Source organism: Procambarus clarkii, chromosome 89 (assembly GCF_040958095.1).
Source record: "Procambarus clarkii isolate CNS0578487 chromosome 89, FALCON_Pclarkii_2.0, whole genome shotgun sequence".
Lineage (NCBI taxonomy): Eukaryota > Metazoa > Arthropoda > Malacostraca > Decapoda > Cambaridae > Procambarus > Procambarus clarkii.
The window spans coordinates 9,741,883-9,768,556 of NC_091238.1; the positions used below are offsets into that span (position 1 = coordinate 9,741,883).

General features: G+C 52.1%; 2 protein-coding genes across 4 annotated transcripts in view; both read left to right on the forward strand.

The window, feature by feature from the left end:
• Nucleotides 1-12,420, forward strand: part of LOC123773407 (mucin-2) — a 65,015-nt gene extending 52,595 nt beyond the window's left edge. For all 3 annotated transcript variants that reach the window (XM_069317951.1, XM_069317950.1, XM_069317952.1), the window contains 2 exons: nucleotides 2,442-2,611; nucleotides 3,072-12,420. In XM_069317951.1, the coding sequence (XP_069174052.1) occupies nucleotides 2,442-2,611; nucleotides 3,072-8,492 (5,591 nt within the window). In that variant the 3' untranslated portion in view covers nucleotides 8,493-12,420. The remainder of the gene's footprint in view (nucleotides 1-2,441; nucleotides 2,612-3,071) is intronic.
• LOC123773248 (protein SON-like) lies at nucleotides 8,569-9,852 on the forward strand. Its single transcript, XM_045766862.2, has 2 exons — nucleotides 8,569-8,592; nucleotides 8,947-9,852. The coding sequence occupies exons 1-2, from the start codon at nucleotides 8,569-8,571 to the stop codon at nucleotides 9,850-9,852; spliced, it is 930 nt and encodes a 309-aa protein (XP_045622818.2).
• Nucleotides 12,421-26,674: the final 14,254 nt, after the last annotated feature.

Here is a 26,674-nt window from a genome sequence, read left to right on the forward strand (position 1 = left end):
AATAGATGTTAAGGTTCCGAAAGAGGCTGGATTAATGGATCGGTCTTGATGAATCCTGGCCCAATGCCCCTTGCGGTCCGTCCCGCTGCGCTGCACTTACTGCCATTCATATCCTGGTTGAATGTCCAGATTGGCAGGACAATCGCCATTTTTCCTCAACCACACTGGCAGGATTTCCGCCCCATTAAGGTTACTGAGAAGCCTGGTGTGGCCGACTCCTGACCTAACCAAGGACGTTCCTCATCCATCTTGAGGTTATCTTGAGATGATTTCGGGGCTTTAGTGTCCCCGCGGCCCGGTCCTCGACCAGGCCTCCACCCCCAGGTTGCAGCCCGTGACAGCTGACTAACACCAAGGTACCTATTTTACTGCTAGGTAACAGGGGCATAGGGCGAAAGAAACTCTGCCCATTGTTTCTCGCCGGCGCCCGGGATCGAACCCGGGACCAAAGGATCACAAGTCCAGCGTGCTGTCCGCTCGGCCGACCGGCTCATTATCACGGACACTGTAGGACGGTCACTCATTACAACCCTGGGTACTGGAGGACGGTCACTCATTACAACCATAGATACTGGAGGACGGTCACTCATTACAACCCTGGGTACTGGAGGACGGTCACTCATTACAACCATAGATACTGGAGGACGGTCACTCATTACAACCCTGGGTACTGGAGGACGGTCACTCATTACAACCATAGATACTGGAGGACGGTCACTCATTACAACCCTGGGTACTGGAGGACGGTCACTCATTACAACCATAGATACTGGAGGACGGTCACTCATTACAACCCTGGGTACTGGAGGACGGTCACTCATTACAACCATAGATACTGGAGGACGGTCACTCATTACAACCCTGGGTACTGGAGGACGGTCACTCATTACAACCATAGATACTGGAGGACGGTCACGTGAACAGATCACAGTTGATGGACGGCATGTTTCAGTGGAAGTTGGCCGCCATCTTGCTTTCCTCAGCTTGGGAACAAGAACGCGAATGACCGAGTAGAAACCCGGGAAGGGGAATGGGTTTTAGGGGAGTGGCTTCTGGGGATGGTTTTCTAGGAATGGGTTTCCTGAGCGATGGCGTCTCCAAGGTCACTAGAGGCAACACCAATGATTGTCATACATGCCAAATATGACACACAACCAATGTTGAGACGCCATCACCCGGGAATGAGAAGGGGCGAGAGATCCCAGCACAATGAAGGCACTCTTGCAGTCTCAACAATAACAAATGATCCCTTACTCATAAAGAATAACTCTCAGAACTCACAAAAAAGGAACTCTCAGAGGTCATAAAAAAGTAGCTTTCAGAACTCATAAAATTGCATATTTTCCACAATAAAAATACTTAAAAATACCACAATAAAACTACGACCCGTGTACAAAGGTGGAACAGAGCGGGAAGGCTGAGGACAGGGGGAGAGTCAGCTGCCTTACCCGCAGCTGACAAATAAAATTTAGTATAACAAGTTATTACGTAGATACTTAATAAGTAAATATTAAATGCTTATCATTTAAGCTAATTGAAGCCAATCATTTCTATCTCCGTCGCTCCCGCATCTTCGCTGCATTATGTATGTGCCTCTGGCATTACGTTGGGTTTGCAACCAAACGCAACCTAGCTTAACCTAACCTAACCTAGCCTAACCTAGCCTAGTCTAGCCTAGCCTAACCTAACCTAACCTAACCTAGCCTAGCCTAGCCTTACCCAACCTAGCCTAACCTAACCTTACCCAACCTAGCCTAACCTAACCCAACCTGACCCAACCTAGCCTAACCTAACCTAACCCAACTTAGCCTAACCTAACCCAACCTATCCTCACCTAACCCAACCAAACGCAACGCAACCTAACCTGACGCAACCCAAGCCAACCCAACCCAAGCCAACCCAGCCCAAGCCAACCCAATTTAACCTAACCTAACCTAAGCCGGGGCCCTGACAGCTGAGTGGTCAACGCTTTGGGTTCGTAGTTGTAAGTGTCCGGGTTTGATCCCTGGTGGAGGCGGAAACAAATGGGCAGAGTTTCTTTCACTCTGATGCACCTGTTCACCTAGCAGTAAATAGGTACCTGGGAGTTAGACAGCTGCTACGGGCTGCTTCCTGGGGGGGTGTAACAAAAAGGAGGCCTGGTCGAGGTCGAGGACCGGGCCGCGTGGACGCTAAGCACCGAAATCATCTGAAGATAACCTCTTAAGATAACCTAACCTATCCTAACCTGACCTGACCAAACCGAACCTAACTAAAATATAAGAGATAAAATGCTGTGTTTTATATATGGTGTGAACGAGATGTGTGACGTTTTGACGTTACAATCTTCACGCTGTTACTGGCTTTAGATTCATTCGTGTTGAAGTGACGTCACTTAGGAAGTTACCTGCTGGTACAAACCTCCTGCCCAGCCTGACGGCGTCTCCCCCTCTCCCCTGCAGGCTCCTACAGGTTCGGCCACAGCGACGACAACCAGTGGCGCCACGAGGAGCGACGCCCCGACGGCGTGGTCATCGGACGCTACGGCTGGCACGACGCCGTGGGCAAGCATCACGTGACCCACTACGTGGCAGACGCCGGGGGCTACCGCATCGTGCGTCCTGGCCAGAAGGTGATGGAGGGGCAGGCTCTTGTGGTGTTATGCTTACTCTCGCTCTCAGCACTCTTTACTCCTACTGTTCAACCACTTGGACTGGACGGTAGAGCTTCACGCAGGTCGGCGTTCAATCCCCGACCGTCCAAGTGGTTGGGCACCATTCCTTCCCCTGTACCATCCCAAATCATTATCCTAACTCCTTCCAAGTGCTGTATAGTCGTAATAACGTTGAGCTTTCCTCTGATAATGCCTTCCTTCTCTATCTCGTTAACCTTTCCTTCCTTTGTCTTTTGTGTCTTCTCGTTGTGAATGATTGTTCTGATCATGTTTTGATGTGGTGTTGTTATCTTTTTCCTAATTATAAGATTTTTCCCCCTTTTTTGTATCCTCTCTCGCCTCTAACATCATTTAGGGGGGATAGAGGAAGTTGTTCTTGTGTGTGGTTTTCATGGTGTGGTGTTTGTTCTCTTTACAGATAAACCTATACCCGGCTCCAGCCTCAACCAGCTCCGCTGTGGCCAAGAGTGCTGCTGCGCCCACACCCCCGCCGCCCACACCCCCGCCGCCCACAACCCCGCCGCCCACAACCCCGCCGCCCACACCCCCACCGCCCACAACATTCACACCCCCACCGCCCACACCATTCACACCCCCACCGCCCACACCATTCACACCCCCGTCGCCCACACCATTCACACCCCCGCCGCCCACACCACGGCCGCCCTTCACCGCCCGTCCGCCACCCACTCTACCCTCACTGCTCAATAGAGTGCGTCCTAAACTCTCACTGTACGACAGTGTGGGTCCTCCACTCACTCTATCAGATATTGTACGTTCTCCAATCACTCAGTCTGATAGTGTGCGTCCTCCAATCACACTGTTCGACAATGTCCGTCCTCCAATTACTCTCTCCAACAGTGTACGTCCTCCAATCACTCTCTCCAACAGTGTGCGTTCTCCAATCACTCTCTCCAACAGTGTGCGTTCTCCAATCACTCTCTCCAACAGTGTACGTCCTCCAATCACTCTCTCCAACAGTGTACGTCCTCCAATCACTCTCTCCAACAGTGTGCGTTCTCCAATCTCTCTCTCCAACAGTGTACGTCCTCCAATCACTCTCGCCGACAGTGAGCGTCCTCCAATCACTCAGCCCGACAGTGTACGTCCTCCAATCACTCAGTCCGACAGTGAGCGTCCTCCAATCACTCAGCCCGACAGTGTACGTCCTCCAATCACTCAGCCCGACAGTGAGCGTCCTCCAATCACTCAGTCCGACAGTGAGCGTCCTCCAATCACTCAGTCCGACAGTGAGCGTCCTCCAATCACTCAGTCCGACAGTGTGCGTCCAATCACTCTATCCGACAGTGTGCGTCCAATCACCCTGTCCGACAGTGTACGCCCAATCATTCCGTCCGACAGTGTGCGTCCAATCACACTATCCGACAGTGTGCGTCCAATCACACTATCCGACAGTGTGCGTCCAATCACACTATCCGACAGTGTGCGTCCAATCACACTATCCGACAGTGTGCGTCCAATCACACTATCCGACAGTGTGCGTCCAATCACACTATCCGACAGTGTGCGTCCAATCACACTATCCGACAGTGTGCGTCCAATCACACTATCCGACAGTATGCGTCCAATCACTCCGTCCGACAGTATGCGTCCAATCACACTATCCGACAGTATGCGTCCAATCACTCCGCCCGACAGTGTACGTCCAATCACTCCGCCCGACAGTGTACGTCCAATCACTCCGCCCGACAGTGTGCGTCCAATCACTCCGCCCGACAGTGTGCGTCCAATCACTCCGCCCGACAGTGTGCGTCCAATCACTCCGCCCGACAGTGTGCGTCCAATCACTCTATCCGACAGTGTGCGTCCAATCACTCTATCCGACAGTGTGCGCCCAATCACTCTATCCGACAGTGTGCGCCCAATCACCCTGTCCGACAGTGTGCGCCCAATCACCCTGTCCGACAGTGTGCGCCCAATCACCCTGTCCGACAGTGTGCGCCCAATCACCCTGTCCGACAGTGTGCGCCCAATCACCCTGTCCGACAGTGTGCGCCCAATCACCCTGTCCGACAGTGTGCGCCCAATCACCCTGTCCGACAGTGTGCGCCCAATCACCCTGTCCGACAGTGTGCGCCCAATCACCCTGTCCGACAGTGTGCGCCCAATCACCCTGTCCGACAGTGTGCGCCCAATCACCCTGTCCGACAGTGTGCGCCCAATCACCCTGTCCGACAGTGTACGTCCAATCACCCTGTCCGACAGTGTACGTCCAGTCACCCTGTCCGACAGTGTACGTCCAATCACCCTGTCCGACAGTGTACGTCCAATCACCCTGTCCGACAGTGTACGTCCAATCACCCTGTCCGACAGTGTACGTCCAATCACCCTGTCCGACAGTGTACGTCCAATCACCCTGTCCGACAGTGTACGTCCAATTACCCTGTCCGACAGTGTACGTCCAATTACCCTGTCCGACAGTGTACGTCCAATCACCCTGTCCGACAGTGTACGTCCAATCACCCTGTCCGACAGTGTACGTCCAATTACCCTGTCCGACAGTGTACGTCCAATCACCCTGTCCGACAGTGTACGTCCAATCACCCTGTCCGACAGTGTACGTCCAATCACTTCACCCACACCCTCAGCCACCCAGCCAGCGCCCTCACCCTCAGCCACCCCGCCCACGCCCACACCCTCAGCCTCCCCGCCCGCGCCCACACCCTCAGTCACCCCGCCCGCGCCCACACCCTCAGTCACCCCGCCCGCGCCCACACCCTCAGTCACCCCGCCCGCGCCCACACCCTCAGTCACCCCGCCCGCGCCCACACCCTCAGCCACCCAGCCAGCGCCCTCAGCCACCCCGCCCGCGCCCACACCCTCAGTCACCCCGCCCGCGCCCACACCCTCAGTCACCCCGCCCGCGCCCACACCCTCAGTCACCCCGCCCACGCCCACACCCTCAGCCACCCAGCCAGCGCCCTCAGCCACCCCGCCCGCGCCCACACCCTCAGGAGGTGCGCCGCCCCTGACACTACCGTCGGGTCTGTACCCTGTGACAGGCGGGACGGTGACGCCTGCAGCGCCGCCCTCAGTAGTCACAGGCCGCCCACCCATCGCCTACCCTCTCCCACAGCCATCCCTCATCAGCCGGCCCACCCCGTGGGTCCTGCCCACGGCCACCTCCTACACGCCCCCACAATGGGTCCGCCCACGCCCGTACAGACCATACAGGCTCCAGTATAATAGACCCATACCCAGCCCTTTCCGCCCAGTCAACCAGCCACGCCCACAGCCGGCCCGCCCACCCAAGCCCCTAAAGCCCTTGTTGTCCTACATCGGGCTGCCCAGGCCTAAACCTGGCGCCCAGGGCGACGCAGGGGGCAGCCCGACCTCTCACACCTCCCCTGGCCTCAATGACATTGACAACTTGAGAGACACTTTATTACAGAACATAAACAAGAAAGTGGTGGCAGACAAGGCGGCCAAGAGACCGTCGCCGTCGACCACCACCGGAGGGAAGCCCTTCCATCCTGGCGACTGGACCAGTACACCTCAGGAGGCGGCTGAGCGCCCCCAGGACGCTGCCGCCGCTGACCAACAACCTACAGTCGCACTGGAATCACCAGGTAACCATGGTTCAGAGTCTGAACAATCAGAGTTCATGGATAACTTAATTTCTCAGCTGCAGAGCGCGTACGACTTGACCCACGACCTGAGCGGCGACGAGTGGCCGGGAGGCCCAGCACCCAGCACTGCCCTCAGCCCCCCGCCGCCGCCCCCGCTGGGGCATAGACCTACCCGCCCTCAGGACACACTGCCTCTCCTGTCATGGGCAAGCAACCTCATGCAACCATTAGACCCAGGGCTGCAATCCTCCCACCAACCCACAGCCGCCCACACCCACCTCAGTCACCCACCCAAACAATACTCCCTGGATTACTCCTTCATGGATGAGGATTACAGTTCGCTGGGTACAGCTCCAAACATGAATCTACGAATCCAGCAGACACTGCAGCACATTGTTGACGATTTGAACGATCAAGCGGTCAGTAGATACGAGAGTGACCTCCCAAGTCATGACGAACTGCCTGGTGGTGCAGCTGTCGAGGGTGACGACGGTTCCCAGAACACGGGGACAACTGCGGGCGTCCACCACCACGCCCCCCACGCCCACAGCGGGTCCCCGCCGGCAGGACAACACGCCCACAGCGGGTCCCCGCCGGCAGGACAACACGCCCACAGCGGGTCCCCGCCGGCAGGACAACACGCCCACAGCGGGTCCCCGCCGGCAGGACAACACGCCCACAGCGGGTCCCCGACGGCAGGACAACACGCCCACAGCGGGTCCCCGACGGCAGGACAACACGCACCAACACTCCAGGCGAACATTGTAGTCCAGGACCAAATGATGGGTGAGAGTACTTATGAGAGCCCAGGTAGTGACCAGAGTACAGAGAGTAACCAGAACCCAGGTAGTGACCAGAGTACAGACATTGTCCAGAGAACAGACAGTGTCCAGAGTACAGACAGTGTCCAGAGTACAGACAGTGTCCAGAGTACAGACAGTGTCCAGAGTACAGACAGTGTCCAGAGTACAGACAGTGTCCAGAGTACAGACAGTGTCCAGAGTACAGACAGTGTCCAGAGTACAGACAGTGTCCAGAGTACAGACAGTGTCCAGAGTACAGACAGTGTCCAGAGTACAGACAGTGTCCAGAGTACAGACAGTGTCCAGAGTACAGACAGTGTCCAGAGTACAGACAGTGACCAGAGTATACGCAGTGACCAGAGCCCAGACAGTGGCCAGAGCCCAAACAGTGGCCAGAGCCCAGACAGTGGCCAGAGCCCAGACAGTGTCCAGAGCCCAGACAGTGACCAGAGCCTAGACAGTGACCAGAGCCTAGACAGTGGCCAGAGCCCAGACAGTGGCCAGAGCCCAGACAGTGGCCAGAGCCCAGACAGTGGCCAGAGCCCAGACAGTGGCCAGAGCCCAGACAGTGGCCAGAGCCCAGACAGTGTCCAGAGCCCAGACAGTGGCCAGAGCCCAGACAGTGTCCAGAGCCCAGACATTGTCCAGAGACCAAACAGTGACCAGAGACCAAACAGTGGCCAGAGCCCAGACAGTGGCCAGAGCCCAGACAGTGTCCAGAGCCCAGACAGTGTCCAGAGCCCAGACAGTGTCCAGAGCCCAAACAGTGACCAGAGACCAAACAGTGACCAGAGCCCAGACAGTGGCCAGAGCCCAGACAGTGGCCAGAGCCCAGACAGTGGCCAGAGCCCAGACAGTGGCCAGAGCCCAGACAGTGGCCAGAGCCCAGACAGTGTCCAGAGCCCAGACAGTGGCCAGAGACCAAACAGTGACCAGAGCCCAGACAGTGTCCAGAGCCCAGACAGTGTCCAGAGCCCAGACATTGTCCAGAGACCAAACAGTGACCAGAGACCAAACAGTGGCCAGAGCCCAGACAGTGACCAGAGCCCAGACAGTGACCAGAGCCCAGACAGTGACCAGAGCCCAGACAGTGGCCAGAGCCCAGACAGTGTCCAGAGCCCAGACAGTGTCCAGAGCCCAGACAGTGTCCAGAGCCCAGACATTGTCCAGAGACCAAACAGTGACCAGAGACCAAACAGTGGCCAGAGTCCAGACAGTGACCAGAGCCCAGGTCCTGCAGGGGACGTCCTCTCCACACCCACGGAGCCTCCCCCAGGTTCCTTCTGGCCGTACTCGCCCCACCAGCCCTCCACACACCCAGACGCGCCCTCGACCTCCCTGCCGCCGCCGCCGCCTCACAGCTTCTGGTCGGAGCTCCTCAAGCACCTGTACAGCTTGCAGAACCTGGTGCCACAGGGCCGGCGTCCTGCTGCCACTATAGAATGACGCGCCCGGGGCTGAGAGTGGATATATTCCCACTGATATCTTGCACAATACTGTGATATACAAAGAGTACCACCGGATGGGCATTATTAGCTGTAGAGAAGTACCCGATTATTATTATCCTGTCTCCCGCTGCCCAAATCTGGGCAAACAACGTTTAAATGACATTGATTTACTGTTAATGCTATGTTGATTTTACGGTGATCCACTATGGATTAAGCGTTACTTGGACATGTATGTGTTGTTCGAGAGAGGGCGGCGTATATACAGTTATTGGCCCGCTCTCGTTAACCCTTACACTGCGCCAGCCGCTATTTGCAGTAATCTGTGCGCAGATCGGAACGCTCGTGGGTATCACAGCGCTCGGAGTCGGCTGTGATGCCGACGTAATTGTCAATGGATTAAACCAACATTTAGTACAAATAAAGTGCATGAGGACACCCTGGCTCCCTCTCAGCTGCATGAGGACACCCTGGCTCCCTCTCAGCTGCATGAGGACACCCTGGCTCCCTCTCAGCTGTGCGAGGACACCCTGGCTGCCTCTCAGTTGTGCGAGGACACCCTGGCTGCCTCTCAGCTGTGTGAGGACACCCTGGCTCCCTCTCAACTGTGCGAGGACACCCTGGCTGCCTCTCAACTGTGCGAGGACACCCTGGCTCCCTCTCAGCTGTGCGAGGACACCCTGGCTCCCTCTCAGCTGTGCGAGGACACCCTGGCTCCCTCTCAACTGTGCGAAGACACCCTGGCTCCCTCTCAGCTGTGTGAGGACACCCTGGCTGCCTCTCAGCTGTGTGAGGACACCCTGGCTGCCTCTCAGCTGTGTGAGGACACCCTGGCTGCCTCTCAGCTGCACGAGGACACCCTGGCTGCCTCTCAGCTGCACGAGGACACCCTGGCTGCCTCTCAGCTGCAAGAGGACACCCTGGCTGCCTCTCAGCTGCAAGAGGACACCCTGGCTGCCTCTCAGCTGCAAGAGGACACCCTGGCTGCCTCTCAGCTGCACGAAGACACCCTGGCTGCCTCTCAGCTGCACGAGGACACCCTGGCTGCCTCTCAGCTGTGCGAGGACACCCTGGCTGCCTCTCAGCTGTGCGAGGACACCCTGGCTGCCTCTCAGCTGTGCGAGGACACCCTGGCTGCCTCTCAGCTGTGCGAGGACACCCTGGCTGCCTCTCAGCTGTGCGAGGACATCCTGGCTGCCTCTCAGCTGTGCGAGGACACCCTGGCTGCCTCTCAGCTGTGTGAGGACACCCTGGCTGCCTCTCAGCTGTGCGAGGACACCCTGGCTGCCTCACAACTGTGCGAGGACACCCTGGCTGCCTCTCAGCTGTGTGAGGACAACTTGACACACTCAGCTGCGTGAAGAAGAAAAGTCGTCTTTTACATAGTTCCCCTTTGTTAGTGCAATATTAATTAGCATTGGACCTCCTGCAGGAATAATGAGACATATAGTTAATTAGTTGTTAGTTCACACTGTACATACGTAGTAGTTATTATGAGAACCACACTTCAGTGTCAAGCAGAGTGGTTTTAAATGTAGCAAAGCATCACTCAAATGAAAGGAAAATAAAAAAAATATATAAAAATAAGTTATCAGCTTGGGATGTGTTAGGGTGAAGATGTCTATATAGATTAAATTTATGGTATAAAATGAGACATTATCATGTTTCACCGAGCAGCAGCAACCATTGGCGTACTCGACGATCACCAGCAGCAGCAGCAACCATTGGCGTACTCGACGATCACCAGCAGCAGCAGCAACCATTGGCGTACTCGACGATCACCAGCAGCAGCAGCAACCATTGGCGTACTCGACGATCACCAGCAGCAGCAGCAACCATTGGCGTACTCGACGATCACCAGCAGCAGCAGCAACCATTGGCGTACTCGACGATCACCAGCAGCAGCAGCAACCATTGGCGTACTCGACGATCACCGAGCAGCAGCAACCATTGGTGTACTCGACGATCACCAGCAGCAGCAGCAACCATTGGTGTACTCGACGATCACCAGCAGCAGCAGCAACCATTGGTGTACTCGACGATCACCAGCAGCAACCATTGGCGTACTCGACGATCACCAGCAGCAGCAGCAACCATTGGTGTACTCGGCGATCACCAGCAGCAGCAGCAACCATTGGTGTACTCGACGATCACCAGCAGCAGCAGCAACCATTGGTGTACTCGACGATCACCAGCAGCAGCAACCATTGGCGTACTCGACGATCACCAGCAGCAGCAACCATTGGCGTACTCGACGATCACCAGCAGCAGCAACCATTGGCGTACTCGACAATCACCAGCAGCAGCAACCATTGGCGTACTCGACGATCACTGTTAGAATCTACGCGAATGCAGAGTGGGACGTACACGTAAAGTTGTAATTCGGAGAGTTCCGGTAACACTAAGTGAGTAAGATTAAGGTGGGGTAGGCGAAGATGACTTAAATTTATTCATTTAATAAGCGATTAGTGAGGATCGTCTGAGTGACCTGTGATGATAAACACCAGACAATCAGATCACGTCTCTCCAACATCCGCGGGGTCTCTCAAACACCCTACTGATGTATTGACGCCAAAAGAACTCCTTAAATGTATTTCGTAGTAACAGTTACATCGTGCACTGTATTACAAGTACATCATGCACTGTATCGAATAATCCCTGAATCATTATTTGTACCCAGCATTCTATATATGAACCGAATCACATGTTATAGGGCCTGTGTAAGAGCCACTGTACCCAGCATTGTGTGATATCTGCATGTCACATCCTCTATCTTACAGCCTGTGTGTGTGTGTTATCCTCGGTACCCCAAATGTACAATTTGCCAATACAGTAGTGTGTAAGTTAAACCACGGTGCTGGTATGGTGATACTGATACTGTGTATACTTCTTCGATACGAGTGTAAAGTAATCCTACTGTGTGACCTACTAGGGGTATGCTTGTCAAGTCAGTCCGTCCCCCTAAGGTTCCCAACGTCAAGAAACTGTCATATTAAAGTGCCCTTATCCTAACCTACCAAAGGACCCAAAACAGAAAACGGGACAGCATGTCAGTTTTGCGAGCTGCCGTCATTTTCTGGTACGACAATTTTTGGCCTTAGGTAAAGTATGCGTCAAAATGCGACGTTCTATTATGAGGACGGGTTGGTCAGGCAGGCCTGCTGGGAAGCCGTCCAGGGTACGCGCATCATGTATTGAGACAATGGCGCTGTGTTCACGTGTTACAATCCTCTCAAAGTGATGTGTCTCTAATGAAGAAGGATTTTGATTTAGCCACTGGTGATACAAAGTGATGTCTTTGTTGACCAGTGGTGGGGAAGACATCTTGGACCAGTAGTGTTGGAGGCATCTTGGACCAGTAGTGTTGGAGGCATCTTGGACCAGTAGTGTTGGAAGCATCTTGGACCAGTAGTGTTGGAAGCATCTTGGACCAGTAGTGTTGGAAGCATCTTGGACCAGTAGTGTTGGAAGCATCTTGGACCAGTAGTGTTGGAAGCATCTTGGACCAGTAGTGTTGGAAGCATCTTGGACCAGTAGTGTTGGAAGCATCTTGGACCAGAAGTGTTGGAAGCATCTTGGACCAGTAGTGTTGGAAGCATCTTGGACCAAGGAGTAGAGAGCCTGGTTGCCATGGTCCACGACGGCCAATTCCCCACAGTTACTTGAAACAATTACCTTCAGTACTGGGAACAATTCCCCCCAGTACTGGGAACAATGCTCCTCAGTACTGGGAACATAGCCTCAGAATTGATCAAGGCGCTCTTAAACATCTTACAGCATTTGGTTAATCACATTTATCTGGTAGAATACACGTACGGTCCAGTCAAGACAGCTTAAATGTAAACCACTGTGTGTAAGTTCCAGTAGGCTTCTGCTGTTTCAATACTGATTTTGAATTACAAAGACACTTAAATAAATATATCTTTGCTTGTCTTTGTTTCATTATCCATTCATTACCCTTTCCCATTGTACCATTAACCGTAGGAGTGCCACAGGCCAGCATCCTAGGAACTCTCCTGTTTCTTATATACATCAATGATCTGCCTAATGTCTCTAACATTCTTAAACCTATATTGTTTGCTGATGATACCACCCTCATCTACTCGGACCCCACCCCCTCCCCGCTCAGCTCGTTGTCGCCGTGTGGGGGCTTCGTGGGCGGCTGCCGGAGTGTGATGCTCCTTAGGACAGTCCTCTGTCCTTTTCTAGCCTTGTGCTCCTGCTGCCGTCCTCTCCAATTCTGCTGGGCACCTTTTCCTTTTCCTTCTGTTTCGTTTTTCTCCCCCCTCTTCTCCTATCTGCTTGCCGTTTCCTGCCGACCTTTTGCTCGTTCTGGTTCTTCCCTTGGACTTCTTCTATTTTGACGCCCGGGTGCTTGAGGAGGCATACTCATGCATCCGTAGTACTGTAGTACCCGACGTCGAGAGCGAGGGGAACCTTTTATTGTCAATCCCCACTTCGTCACTGAACCCGATCTCGACGGACTGTCGGTTTCTTAAGGTGGCGTTTGTGGGGCGTATACTCACGACGCACCCCTAGGAGGCCCCGACAAGATCGGCGATAGCTTCTTGTTGGGTGTCCTGCCTCTAATTGTGGCTCCATGGTGGGTGTGGGGGCACATTCGTGAGTGAATTCTTCTTTTCGTCAAGATGATAACCCCTGTTTCGGCTGCTTCTGGCTTACCTTCTCAGGCTCGTGGGGTGGGCGACCAAGCCCCCGAGTCGGTCCGTATTGGAAGACCGGGCTCTGTAGCCTCCGCTGCATTGGGCCCCGACCTTGCTCCTCCTTTGGCCTCTCTGACTCCTTCCCCTGGCTCCCCTCCCTCCTCTGTGGTTGGGTCGAGCCCCAAGCCCCCAGTGGTGACTACCTCATCCCCTGGCGCGGCTCCTTCTCTAGTTGTAGCTACTGCGCCTTTTAACCCCTCTCTCTCTGGGGGTTCTCACCGCCGTCCTCGTCACGGCCGCCCTCGCTCGATTCCTTCCAGTTCTGCTACCTATCAAGCCTTGTTTGGTCCTGCGTCGTGGGCCAAATATTTTGATCTCCTCCCTCTTGATTCTGCGCCTCCTGACGATTTCTCCCTCCATCGACATCTCATTGATTCCGTGGATGCCTCCATTACTTTCAACGCCACTCGTCTCGGTACACGTGTCGTTGCTGCTCCTTCTCAGGATGCTGCTTCCCGCTTGGCTGCCTTATCCTGCCTTGGCGAGACCCCTGTTCGGGTCTCGAAGAACGCTCAGTTGAATGCCAGTGTTGGCACTATTTTGCTCCCGCCCCATGTTGCGACCGGTGTTCGGGACCTGCGCGACTGCCACGACGATATTCGTCATATCCTTGCTGCCCAGGGCCACTCTATTCTCCAGGTGGACACGTTTACTCGTCCCCCTCGTGGTAGTCGCCGTCAACCCCTCCGGATTGTGAAGATTACCTTTGATGGTAGGACCCTTCCACCCTCTGTCATTCTTGCTGGTGCCAGGTGCTCTGTCCAGGAGTACATTCCTTCTCCTCGGCTCTGCAACAAGTGCTGGAGGTTTGGGCATGGTGCCCTCCGCTGCTCCGGGACTGTCTCTCTCTGTCCTTTGTGTGGTGGCGAAGGTCACTCTAAGTCGGAGTGCACTTCTCCCCAGGCTCGTTGCCTCAACTGCGGTGAGGCCCATCCTACCTTCTCCTGTGCGTGTGTCCATTACAAGCTTGAGGCAGCCGTCCTCAACTTGAAGCACCGGGAGCGTTTATCTTTTCCTGAGGCGAGGTGCCAGGTTCGCCGGCTCCCGCCTTATGCTAATATCTCTTATGCTCGCGTGTTGCGCTCTTCCTCTCCTCGTCCTTCCCGCCTTCCTCAGACTCACAACCGTTTCCGGGCCTTGGACCCTGATGCGCCCACTGCCCCCTCCTCTGTTCCTTTGGGTTCTCTCCCGAAGGATCCTCCTCCTGGTCCTCTGTCTGGGGTTCCCCTTCCTTCTACCCGGTCTGTCGTGTCTTCTGTGTCTTCTTCCTCGTCCCCCTCCGATCCTCCTTCCCATCCTCTTCCTCCATCTATCGGCTCTCCCCACCGCCTGTCGGTGCGGGCGGATGTCCATCGCTCTCCTAACGGCCGTCGTGTGTGCTCTCGTTCGGCTTCTCCTGTTGAGACACTGGAATCCGTTGCCCGGTACGTAGTTGCTGGGACACCGGTCTCTTTAAGTCAGAAGCGTAAGCCTGGCTCCTCTCCTTCCTCTTCCCCGGCGGGTAAGAAGGCTTCGCTTTCTTCCTCAGCTCCTCCTTCTGGCTCTGTTGCTCCTTCCCCTCCCGTTTCAGTGCTTGCGCCCCCTGTTCCTGCTATGGAGGTTTCTTTGGCCCCTGCTTCCCTTTCGGTTGCTGCTCTTGCTGGGGTGCGCTCCCCTCTTTCTACTCCCCCTCTTCCTGCTGCTGTCCATGACTGCTCCTCTCCGTTGTCTCCTCCTCTTCCTCCTCCTCCTCCTCCGGACCCTGCCCGCCCACCTCTGATCTGTTCTCCCGTTTCCTTCCCTCCGTCTTTGCTCAGTTTACCCATGCCCCCTAACCCTGACTTTGCTGACCCTGATCCCGACCCTGATATTCTTTAACGTGCTCTGTTGCTCTTTCGCCTTTGTTTCTTCCTTGTTCTCTGTTTTTGTCCTTTCTCTTCTCGTCGTTGTCCATTCTTCAATGGAACGTTCGAGGTTATTACGCCAATTTCCTCGAACTCCAACTTCTGATTTCGCGGTTTTCGCCCCTTTGTGTCTGTCTCCAGGAGCCAATGCTTGGTGCTCGTCCTGGTCGTTTTCGTGGCTATTCCTTTCTCTCCCCCCCCCCCCCCAGCCATTGCTGGGGCTTCTAATTCTTCTGCTCTCTTGATTCGGGCTGATGTTCCCTTTGTTCCTTTACTTTTTCCTTCGCCTCTCCATTGTTCTGCTGCTCGTATCTTTGTGGGGAAATGGTACACAGTTTGTTCCATTTATCTCCCCCCGAGTGTCCCGCTCTCTCTTTTCCTGATTTGAAACACCTCCTAGACTCCTTGCCGGAGCCTGTGCTCCTGCTGGGTGACTTCAATTGTCGTCATTCTCTTTGGGGTGACGTTCTGACGAATACCCGGGGTCGCCTCCTTGAGCCGTTTCTCCTCTCTTCTTCCCTGTCTCTTCTGAATTCTGGTGAGCCCACTCATTTGGACTCTCGGACTCGCACCCTTTCTTGTCTTGATCTTTCTCTCTGCTCTTCTTCTCTTTACTTAGATTTCACGTGGCAGGTTCTTGATGACCTCCATGGAAGTGATCATTTCCCCATCCTTGTTTCCTTTTTCTCTTTTCGTCCTTCCCTCTCTTTCCCTAGGTGGCAGTTTGCTAAGGCAGACTGGACCCTATTTTCCCTCAGTGCTGCTCTCTCTGACCTCTCCCTTCTGCCTCTCTCTCGCGCTCTCCTCCTTTTTCATGACACTGTCTTCAACGCTGCCCTCCGCTCTATTCCTCGCTCTTCCTCTCGGGGTTCACGGAAGTGCGTTCCCTGGTGGAATGCGGACTGTGCTCGGGCTGTCCGCTGTAAGCGTGCAGCCTGGAAGAGGCACCGCCGTAGGCAGACGACCGATTCTTTTCTTTTCTTTCGGAAAGCGAGTGCGGTGGCCCGTAGGGCCATCCGTACGGCTAAACGTGAATGTTGGGCATCTTATGTCTCAACAATTACGTCCGAAACCCCTCTGGCCCAGATCTGGAAGCGTATCCGCAAGATAGCGGGTAAGTTCGTTCCCGATGTTTCACCGGTCCTTCACCTCCATGATACTCTTGTGGCGGACCCGTTGCAGGTCGCTTCCGAACTGGGTTCCCACTTTTCTTCTGTTAGCTCTGGTCTTCATCTTCCCCAATCTTTCCTTCTTCGTAAACCTGTCCTTGAGTCTCGTCCTTTAGATTTCTGCACTCATCTTCAGCTTCCCTATAATGATCCCTTCTCTCTCTCTGAACTTCGTTCTGCCCTGGCCCTCTGCGGTTCTACGGCGGCGGGCTCCGATGGTATTCATTATGAGATGCTTCGCCATCTCCCTCCGAGCACGTCTCAGTATTTACTGAGTCTGTATAATCGGATCTGGGAGTCGTCGTCAGTCCCTGCGGACTGGCTCGATGCTGTTGTCCTCCCTGTTCACAAACCGGGGTCTCTGGGTACTTCCCCTAAGGACTTTCGCCCTATTGCTCTCACAAGTTGTGTCTGCAAACTCTTTGAACGTATGGTTAACGTTCGTCTGATGTGGTTCCTGGAACACCATCACCTCCTCTCCCCTTCTCAATTTGGTTTCCGCAAGTGCCGCAGCACGACAGATGTCCTGGTGAACTTGGAGGTCTATATTCGTACTGCTTTTGCTGCGAAGACCTCCGTTGTTGCCGTCCTTTTTGACCTAGAAAAGGCTTACGACACCACTTGGCGTTATCATATCCTATCTCAACTTCATTCTTTTGGCCTTCGTGGTCATCTCCCTCTCTTTCTCCGCAGCTTCCTCTCTCGTCGTTCCTTTCGGGTGCGCCTTGGTACCGCTCTCTCTCCCTCTTTTCAGCAATACGAAGGTGTTCCCCAGGGTAGTGTTCTGAGCACTACTCTTTTTCTGGTTGCCCTCAATGGTCTTCTTTCCTCTCTTCCTTCTGGTGTCTTCTCCGCTCTCTATGTCGATGATCTTACCCTTTGTTGTCAGGGTGATGATTCGCCTCTCCTTCAACGCCGGCTTCAACTTGCAATTGATGCCGTGTCGTCTTGGGCCACAGGTCATGGCTTCAAGTTCTCTACTTCTAAGACTTGTGCCATGACTTTTACGCGGAAACGGGTTGTTCTTCGTCCCTCTTTGTCACTTTATGGTCATCCCCTTGAATACAAAGATTCCGCGAAGCTTTTGGGGTTATTCCTTGACACTCGTTTGTCTTGGTCTCCCCATATCTCTTACCTCCGTGTTGAGTGCTCTAAGGCCCTTACCCTCCTTCGGGTCTTGTCCCATACTTCTTGGGGGGCAGATAGGCGCACTCTCCTTGCTTTACATTCCTCTCTCGTCCTGTCTAAGCTCGATTATGGTTGCCCTGCTTACTCGTCTGCTTCTCCTTCTACTCTTCGCCGTCTTGATGCTTTGCACCATACTGGGTTGCGCCTCAGTTCTGGTGCCTTTCGTTCGACTCCCATCCTTAGCTTGTATGTTGACACTGGCTTCCTGTCTCTCCAGGACCGCCGTGATCGCTACTGTCTTCGCTATCTTGCGCGGTCCTTGCAACATCCTTCCTCTCGCCTCTGTCGTGCTTTAACTTTTACCCCTCCTGCGGTTCCTGTTCCTCTTCACCACCTCCCTCTTTCTGTCCGGTTATCTCGCCTACAGGATTCTCTTTCCGTTCGTATTTCTGATGTTTCTCCTCGTGTTGTTCCTTCTTTGCCCCCGTGGAGGATCCCTCTTCCGCGGTTTTGTACATCCTTGACCCGTATCACTAAAGCTTTTACCCCTCCTACGGTTCTGAAACGCCTTTTCCTCGAGCACTTTTCTTCTCACTCCCGCTCCGTTTCTGTCTTCACCGATGGGTCTAAGTCAGCGGACGGTGTTGGCTACTCTGTTGTTTTTCCTGATCGCACTTATATGTGTCGCTTGCCTCCGGAGACTAGCATCTTTACAGCGGAACTTTATGCTATTCTCTATGCTCTTCGTCTCCTGTTTTCTCGTTGTCAGTCTTCCTTTGTGGTTGTTGTTGACTCTCGTAGTGCCCTCATGGCTCTCGGGTCCTTTAATCCGGTTCATCCAGTAGTTGTCGAGATCCAGCATTGGCTGTTTCTCGTTCACAGTAAATTTAAGTCGGTTGAGTTTTGTTGGGTTCCCAGCCATATTGGTGTGTCTTTAAATGAGCATGCGGATGCTGCCGCCAAGGAAGCTGTCCGCTCTTGTCCCATCTCTCGTAAAGGCATTCCATATTCCGACTTTTACCCGGTTATCCATTCCTCAGTCCTTACCCGTTGGCAGGCTTCTTGGTTGTCTGTTACTGGTAACAAGCTACGTACTCTTAAATGTTGTGTTTCCTCGTGGCCGTCCTCCTTCCACCGTAACCGGCGGTGGGAAACGGCTCTGGCGAGGTTGCGTATTGGCCATACTCGCTTAACCCATGGTCACTTGATGGAGCGCCGCCCTGCTCCTTATTGTCCTAGTTGCATTGTCCCTCTTACGGTCGTGCATGTCCTTCTTGAATGTCCTGACTTCCAGGACGAGCGTGTGTCTTCCTTTCCGACCGCCCCTCGCGGTCACCTGTCCCTCGATAGAATTCTTGGTGACTCGGATACTTTTGATATCGTTCGCCTTATGCGTTTTTGTTCTCGTATTGGCATCCTTGGTGATATTTAGCGCCCTCTGATTATTTTGCGTATTTGATGGAGCTACATAGCCTTCCCGGTTTGGTGCCTTCTTTTGATAATTACTTACTTACTTACTAACAAAATGTAGTACTAATATTCAAATCATTATTAATCATAAGAGTATATAATAATGTTACATTACTCAATATAATTTACTGGCAAACAATAATAAGAATTAGTCAAGGTTGAACTATACTCACTCGCTTGACATCAAGTTCCCACACTGGCCACATCCAAATATGGTCAACCCCCCACACGGAGAAACCAACATGAAAATACTTGCAAAAGCCTCATACAATATAATGCAACTCAGGCACACAACAGCATGCTACAATATATAACATACAAGAATCTAATATCATCCAACTGGATACTATAATAATTATAGAACAAGACAATAGTAATATAAGCATCAAGAGTAATGTTAGAATCCTAGTAAGATTCGTAACAGCAGGACTCGGAGTCGAAGGTGTCACTTACTCTACAGGCAGCATAACGGAGGCAAAAACATTGAGCATTGCCCTGAGACAAGGGGACAGAGCAACCTTCAAACTCTCAAAAAGTGAGTGGAGACCCAGGGGTCGCATCCATTGGACCCCTTTCACCCCTACAGGGCTTCCCAGGGCCCTAAGACAGGTTTTGTTAAGGGTAAGCCCTGCCAGGGTACTGCTAACTGGCACCCAAGTCTACCAAACAAATTTCTAAAACTGAACCCCCGGGACGTGTCCACACACGGGGGCCAAGCAGGGGGAACCACCGAGCCCAGGAGGTCAGGGTCCTAATATAACAGGGGGCAGGGGAACAAAAGCAGGCCCCCCCCCCCCGCACTAGTTACAAAAGCAGGCCCCCCCCCCGCACTAGTTACAAAAGCAGGCCCCCCCCCCGCACTAGTTACAAAAGCAGGCCCCCCCCCGCACTAGTTACAAAAGCAGGCCCCCCCACTAGGTACAAAAAAAAATGAAAAGAAAAACCCTGCAAGAGGACAACCCCGAGTACCTGTGAATATTAGATTATTACTCCCAGCTCACACGCCACTGTAAGAGCAGTACTGAACACAAGGCATAGCACAACAGAGAGAATCTGGAGCCACACGACTGAGCCTTATCACATCAGCCGAGAACTGGGGTGTGGATCGCTGGCATGAGGGGTCTGAGGCTCCCCCTTCCCCCTCCCGGGGGTGGGGGGGGGGGGGGGGGGAGCTGAGCAGACAAGTGACACGGCACATGTGACATCATGCTCGTTTTCATTTGGGGAGTTGAGTCCACTCGTTAGTTTCAGTAGTGGTTTTAACCAGAAGAGGGGCTTGTTTTGAGGCGCTTGCCTTTCTGGGTGCCTGGCCTGGTCAATGGCAGACATAGAATGCTCCAAATCACATGTGCAGTTCTATAGGTCATTGCTCCTCGTGCCTCATTGAGGGGGCCAGGTTCTGGCTCGTGGTCCCTGGTAGGCCTAAAACTTCATTCACACTGATGCCAAAGTCTAATAATACTGTATACATATCTGCCTGGATAGCTCTGGGGAGCCTCCGGGCTCTCACCTAGAAAATGACGTTTCATTACATTCAAAGCTGTTTTTTTATTGTTTTGTGTGATGGAACAAAAAAGGAGTTCCCAGAAACCTTGGCAAGATGAGAAGGCTCAACTGTGTCTACACTCGAATTGAAAGGGACAACCCTCGTAGCTGAAGGAAGGGATATCCCAAAGAAAAACCCCAACCCTAAACCTGCTACTGGGCCAGGGGCAGGGAAAAAAGAGAAGGGCAAACCCCCTGCCCAAAGGAGAAAGAAGGAAAAGGAGGTATGGACAAAGTCACCGCCTATTCCATGAGACAAGCATCATTTGCTAGCCCCGGACCTCAAACCGGGGACACAACCTTGACTGCTGCAATCCAGGAACTAAAGACACCAGCAGTTGCTGCCAGAAGCCCCTCCAAAATTGGCAGAGTAGAGCAACTTGAAGGGAGCATCCCCTTCATGACTCAGTGCCAAAGGTGTCACAGACCCAACAGGTAGTAGTGGAGGCAGACAAACTGAACATTGCCACAAAGCATGGATGGTGCGCAACCCAGAAATTTGCTCGAAGTAAGAGCAGGGATGGTGGGTGGATCACAAGGACCACCAAACCCATAGGGGTTTTCCAGGGCTTGCAGGGTGAATGTTCCCTGCAGGTATGCCCAGGCACTGTTATAGCCATGGTGGTAACTCCTATATAATTGTATAGGTTTCCCCTATTAACACCCAATACCACCAGAAAGAGCAAGAGAGAAACCAAAAAGGGGAACATCCATGCCTAGACACTAGGTAAACCTAATAAGTCAGGAATGGCACAAATAAACCCCCCTTAGAGGAATGAGGGCAAAAAGCCTCGAGGGCAAAACACCACTGAGCTGAAACCAAGACCAGAGCCAGAACAATGAGAGAGGAACTAGGCACATACATATCAGCATTAGAACTGAGGGTGGAGCAGTTGGCTGACACCTGACTGCCTCCCTCCTTCCCCCAAATGTTGAGGGAGGTGGAGGCAAATGAGCTAGCTCAAGTTTCATGAATTTTCAATTGTTTGTTTACATTGTTGTTCATTTGGTGGTTTTGAGGCTGTGGTCTATTTTGTTGCATTGACTTTCTGGGTGCCTTGCTTTGGTGGTGGCAAACAGAAATAAGTTGACAATTTTTTTTCATAACTGCCTTTGCTCCCTGCATCTGTGAGGTGGGTCAGGTTCTGTCACTACGAACTCCACAACTGATGGCACCTTGTAGTTTGGCACTATATCAGTATAGTAGCTTCAGGGAGCCACTAGGGGCTTTTCCCTGAAAAAAATAGGTTGTAGAAATAATAAGACTCAAATAGTAGTTATATCATCTAAGACTAGCCGGTGTGGAACTGTTCCAGGTCTAAAACACACTTACTTGTTGATCCACACCTTAATCTCTGAACCATTTAGGTTTAAGGTGTTCCACTCAATACAATAATTTAGTGATGTTTGCAATGCTGGACAGTTCTTAGAATTATGATACTGAGGATATAACAGTTAATGTGTTTCTTTTTTCTCCTGTGCAGGAACGCAATGTGGAAGTGTTATTCTGCTACGAGGCCTATGATGAAGTAGTTCTCATGCAGCTACGGGAATTCACTAACAGGAAAATTGTTTCTGTAGAGAAAGAAAAGCGTCCGGATAAAGAAGCAGTTGATTACGAAGGAAGTAAGAAACTTAACAACTTTTGTATAACTTTTCTAACTGGTTGCTAAGAAGACAGAAAAACATTATGTTCATGAGTTTTTATTCATTCTTTGGTGAAAATTTAAAAAAATTTCTGATATTACTGCTAATTCCCTTCCTCTTTTAATTTGTATATTAATGTGAAATAACTGGTGTCCCATAATTTTCTGTTCTCGTAAGTTTCCAATTGTCTACATTCATCTACAATCTGGATTAATTAAAATTCCATAATGCCCATTGAATCTTTGCACACAAGTGCATTCAAATCATTAATTTTATTTTTAATACTGCTTTTGTTATTGTATTTTCTGTGAGGGAAATTGTCAGCTCTCTGAAGCTATCACACTGAATAAGTGCCATACTACTAGGTGTCATCAGTTGCCGAGTTCTGTTGGCCTTCTGTGGACTATGAGAAAAAAGTCCACTACGGGCTCACCATAGCCCATGCTACTTGGAACTTTTTGTTCCAAGGAACGAATCTTATACAACAAAACAACTATGAGCCAGATCCTGCCCCCCCCCCCCCCTCAGAGAGGAGCAGGGAGCAATGGCCTGTGAACACTTTAAATAATTGTAAAGTTTATCATCTTTTTCACCATCCAAGGGAAAGCTCCTAGCAAGATAAGCAAATCAAAACAGACTACCGCATGGTTAAAACGAAACCGTAGCCTAAAATTTCCCAAACGAACTCCCCCACAATGAAAACAAAATTTTTTAAAACTAGCCCCCTCCCCCCTTCACTAGTCTGCTGCCCCCCCCCCCTTCTTCACTAGTCTGCCCCCCCCCTTCTTCACTAGTCTGCCCCCCCCTCTTCTTCACTAGTCTGCCCCCCCTCTTCTTCACTAGTCTGCCCCCCCCCCCTTCTTCTTCACTAGTCTGCCCCCCCCCTTCTTCTTCACTAGTCTGCCCCCTCCCCTTCTTCACTAGTCTGCCCCCCCTCCCCCATCACTAGTCTGCCCCCCCACCTGCCTGGGTCAGCCAGGTCGTGTAGAGTCTAGTTCTATACTGATGTCCGGGCCTGGTAGTCACTTTGCTCTGGCTCTGGTATCCCGTTTTCTTTGGTGTTTTTGCTTTTGAGGGTGTGTGTTCCTATAGGGATGTGTGCGTGAGCCAGGAGTTTAGTGTACTGGAACTGCATGTGCTCAGGGTTTCCTTCCCTGTGCGCTCTGTAAGTACTAGCCTTGCATGGTGAAGGTTATCTTTCCTTGGGGGCATTCAGTCAACACTCTTTTCAGGGGGGCCTCCTCACTTGTGGTGGTCCTCGCCCTTAAGGTAAACCTTTAATCTGTGTTATTAAATAAATTAAATATATTAAAACCTTTAATAAGTAAATCTGTCTTTGTTTTTCCTTGGTTCGGGAGTGTTTTGGTTGGTGGGGAGCATTGTGGTCTGTGTGACCAGTTATTCTGTTAAAACAAACTGTGCCGAAGCTTCTCCCAGGCTACTCATACTCCTACTGGGGGGGGGGTATTTTCATACTCATGCATGGTATTTTCATGCAGGAGTGGGATATTTCATACCTGTACGTTTTTAGACTTGGGTTCGACTCCCTCTCAATTTTGCTTTCGGGGTTCCTTTGGGTTTCCCTGGGGGTAGGCATCTTTCTGGAGGTTTCTGTTCTCATGTCTTCCCCTTTGGAGGAGCATGAGCTTCTGTTGTGTGGCCCAGTTTTTTCCTTGGCTTTGGCCCTGGCCTGTTTTGAGTTCAGGTCCTTCTTATCCTATTTGATACAGTCCAAGGTTTTTCGGTCGTTCTGGCTAGCTGACACCCCATTGTTTTTCTCACTTTTCTTGGCGCGGCTTTGCCGATCCCTGCATGCTGGAGTGGCGTGGAATTGGGAAAGTGTTCTAGGTTTTAAAGGGTCTCGACTTTGAGCCCCTTGATGCCTATCTTTGGCTCCGCCCTTTCTCACAAAAGTTAGTGAGCTGCAGCTTCATGTTATTTCCCTCGCTGTTGGCATTGTTTGTGGTGGATTACCTACGGGCCTGTCGGCACTTGGGTTCTGTCGTAGGCTTGCTGAGCCTCCTTGAGCTCCTTCCAGATTGGCTCTCAGAGAATGTCCGGGTGCTCTGCTCTGGCCAGGAAGAGAGCTATGCACATGAGTTGGTCGAGGTAGGCCATAGGTGGAGTCTGAGGCCGGGTTGCATGTGCCACCTGGGGTGGCTTCATCTGCAATGGGTCGATGCCGTACAATGGCTCGTAATGCCTCAGGATTTGCACCGGCACTTTTGCAGTTTGTCCCACTTCTTCTTTTCTGGCAAAGAATGAGATGGATGCTTTCCGGAGGGGTCCTTGGGTTGTTGATGCTTGGTTGGTCAGGCTGTGGGTGCATCATGTGTTGTCTGGTTGCGGCTCTCCACCGTCCTTTGCACGCCACGGCTTCTGTGTCTGGGGACACGTTCTGGGTTGATCCGGTCTCCCTCCTTCCCTTTTCCAGGGTTCGGGTCTCCCAGGTCGTCTGTAGGGTTATTCGGTCTAGCCAGCCTACGATCTATCCCCGTGGCCACGTCATTCGTAAGTTTGCTGCTCATTGCTGCCGTCTTCGGTAACATGTCTTGGGCCGAGATTTGGGTGCGGAGTTTTTGGCGGTCGGACAGGGTCCTGGCAGCGCGCTACTTGGTCAATGATCCGAGGCCTGTGTTGCTTTGGGTCGATGGTTGCAGCCAGTTGTCTCGACTTCGCTTTGAGGGGTGAGTGCCAACTGCCTCTGGGGTAAGTCCCTCATGTTTTTGTCGTTTGGTAAGTAGCTCTGAGGAGCTTTGGGGAGCTGGAGGGGCTCCCCCCAGAAAACCAGTGTTGAATGTAATGAAATGCCATTTTCTGGGCGAGACCCGGAGGCTCCCCGGCATCCCTCCCACCCTACCTCCCTCTGGTCGGCAGTTTTTTGCATGTTTTGACATCCAGCCTCAGAACTGAAGGGTGGATAGCCGGCGTAGGGAGTCTGAGGCTCCCACCAGCTGTGCAGAAAGCGGCACGGCGACGTGTGACGTCATGCTCGTTTCTTTTAGGGGGAGTTCTATCCACTTGTTCGGCTTGTGGTATCAATAATTTCACCAGAATAGGGGTTTGTTTTGGGATGCTTACCTTTCTGGGTGCCTGACCTGGTCTATGGCAGACATAGAATGCTTCCAACCACACGAGGGTTTCTATAGGCCATTGCTCACCATGCCTGGCCCCCTCTCTGAGGGGGCCAGGTTCTGCCTCGTGGTCCCCGGTAGGCCCACAGAACTCCATACACATGACTGATGCCAAAGGCTGACATTAGCATATCAGCCTAGTAAGCTCCGGGAGCCTCCAGGTCTCACCCAGAAAATGGCGTTTCATTACATTCAACTCTGGGTTTTTATTGCATATAACATATAAATTGTGTCCAATTTTTTTTACAGTGTCAGCTGAGAGTATTCTTCGTCGTTCCCAAGCAAATGAATTTATGGACTGGCTAAAAACTGTGTTGGCTGGACGATGTTGGGGAGTGAAGGCTACTTCTCGTCTGGAGTAGCATCCATGTGTCATCACTGTGGAAGAGATGGGTGCAGCAAGACACTTCGTACACACTCAATTTACACAGTACCCGAAGACACCAGATACTCACTTTTGCAGCCACAGTTGGAAATTAATCCAAGGTATGAATTTTTGTTTTGGCCTGTAATAGAGAGGGAACATAGACTTCCTTGACCCTCAGCTCTCTCTCTCTCTGACTTGGTCCTCTCTCATTCCTGTTAATCCACTCCATATTTCCTGTATTACAAGTGATGTGGAAAGCATGGGGGATTTTTGTTTATATTGCAGAATGGTGACTGATAGGGGCTAGTGCGTGATGCTTTCCTACTAATCCAGACCCACTCAAATGCACCTGCTATATTTAGATCAACAACACTGCTGATCTATGATTCATCCAGCGTCTAATGTCACTTAGTGGAGAGATTTAGCAAGAGGTCAGCAGCAGATCAACTTTTTCTAAATACCATGTTGGCGATCACGGCAAACAATGATGGTCAAAAAAATTTCATTTACGCAAACTGGCCGCACACTGAATGACAGACTTAAAGAACACAAGAGAAGTGTTAAGTCTGCAGACACTAACAATGCTCTCTTCTGCCATGTGAGGGATTCTAATCATCCCATTGATTGGTCTTCCTACAAAATAATCTTTCCTGCCTCTACACAGACGCTGTCTTGTAGAATCGGCTCTGATACACAATGTACCCAACATGAACTTGAGTCCTGGCTTTGTTGCTGTGGACTCCTCCCTTTCACAGTATATACTCAAATGCTCTAAACTTTCTAACAAACGTGACTTAACATAAGCTTACCCCTTCCATTTATCTTTCTTTCTCTTTCCTTTTCTTTCTCTCTTCTCACCTTTTTCTGTGCATTGTCTTCTCCTACGCTCCTTTGCTATCCTCTTCTTATTCTTACTATCTCCTTCTCTTTCGGTGGTTATAATAGGAGCTGCCTCGTATGGGCCAATAGGCCTTCTGCAGTTCTCATTATTACTACTATCCCCTACACCTTACTTTCCTCCTCAGCTCTCTCTTGCCTATTTATTGCCTGTCTCTACCTCCTCTTCACAATCGACTTGAGAATGGTCCAGGACGGACCGAAACGTCGTCGTCCCTT

Coding starts and splice junctions, on each gene's coding strand:
- LOC123773248 (XM_045766862.2), top strand. CDS start 8,569: ATGGGCATTATTAGCTGTAGAGAA. Junction 8,593..8,946: donor GCATTATTAGCTGTAGAGAA/GTACCCGATTAT, acceptor GCTCCCTCTCAG/CTGCATGAGGACACCCTGGC.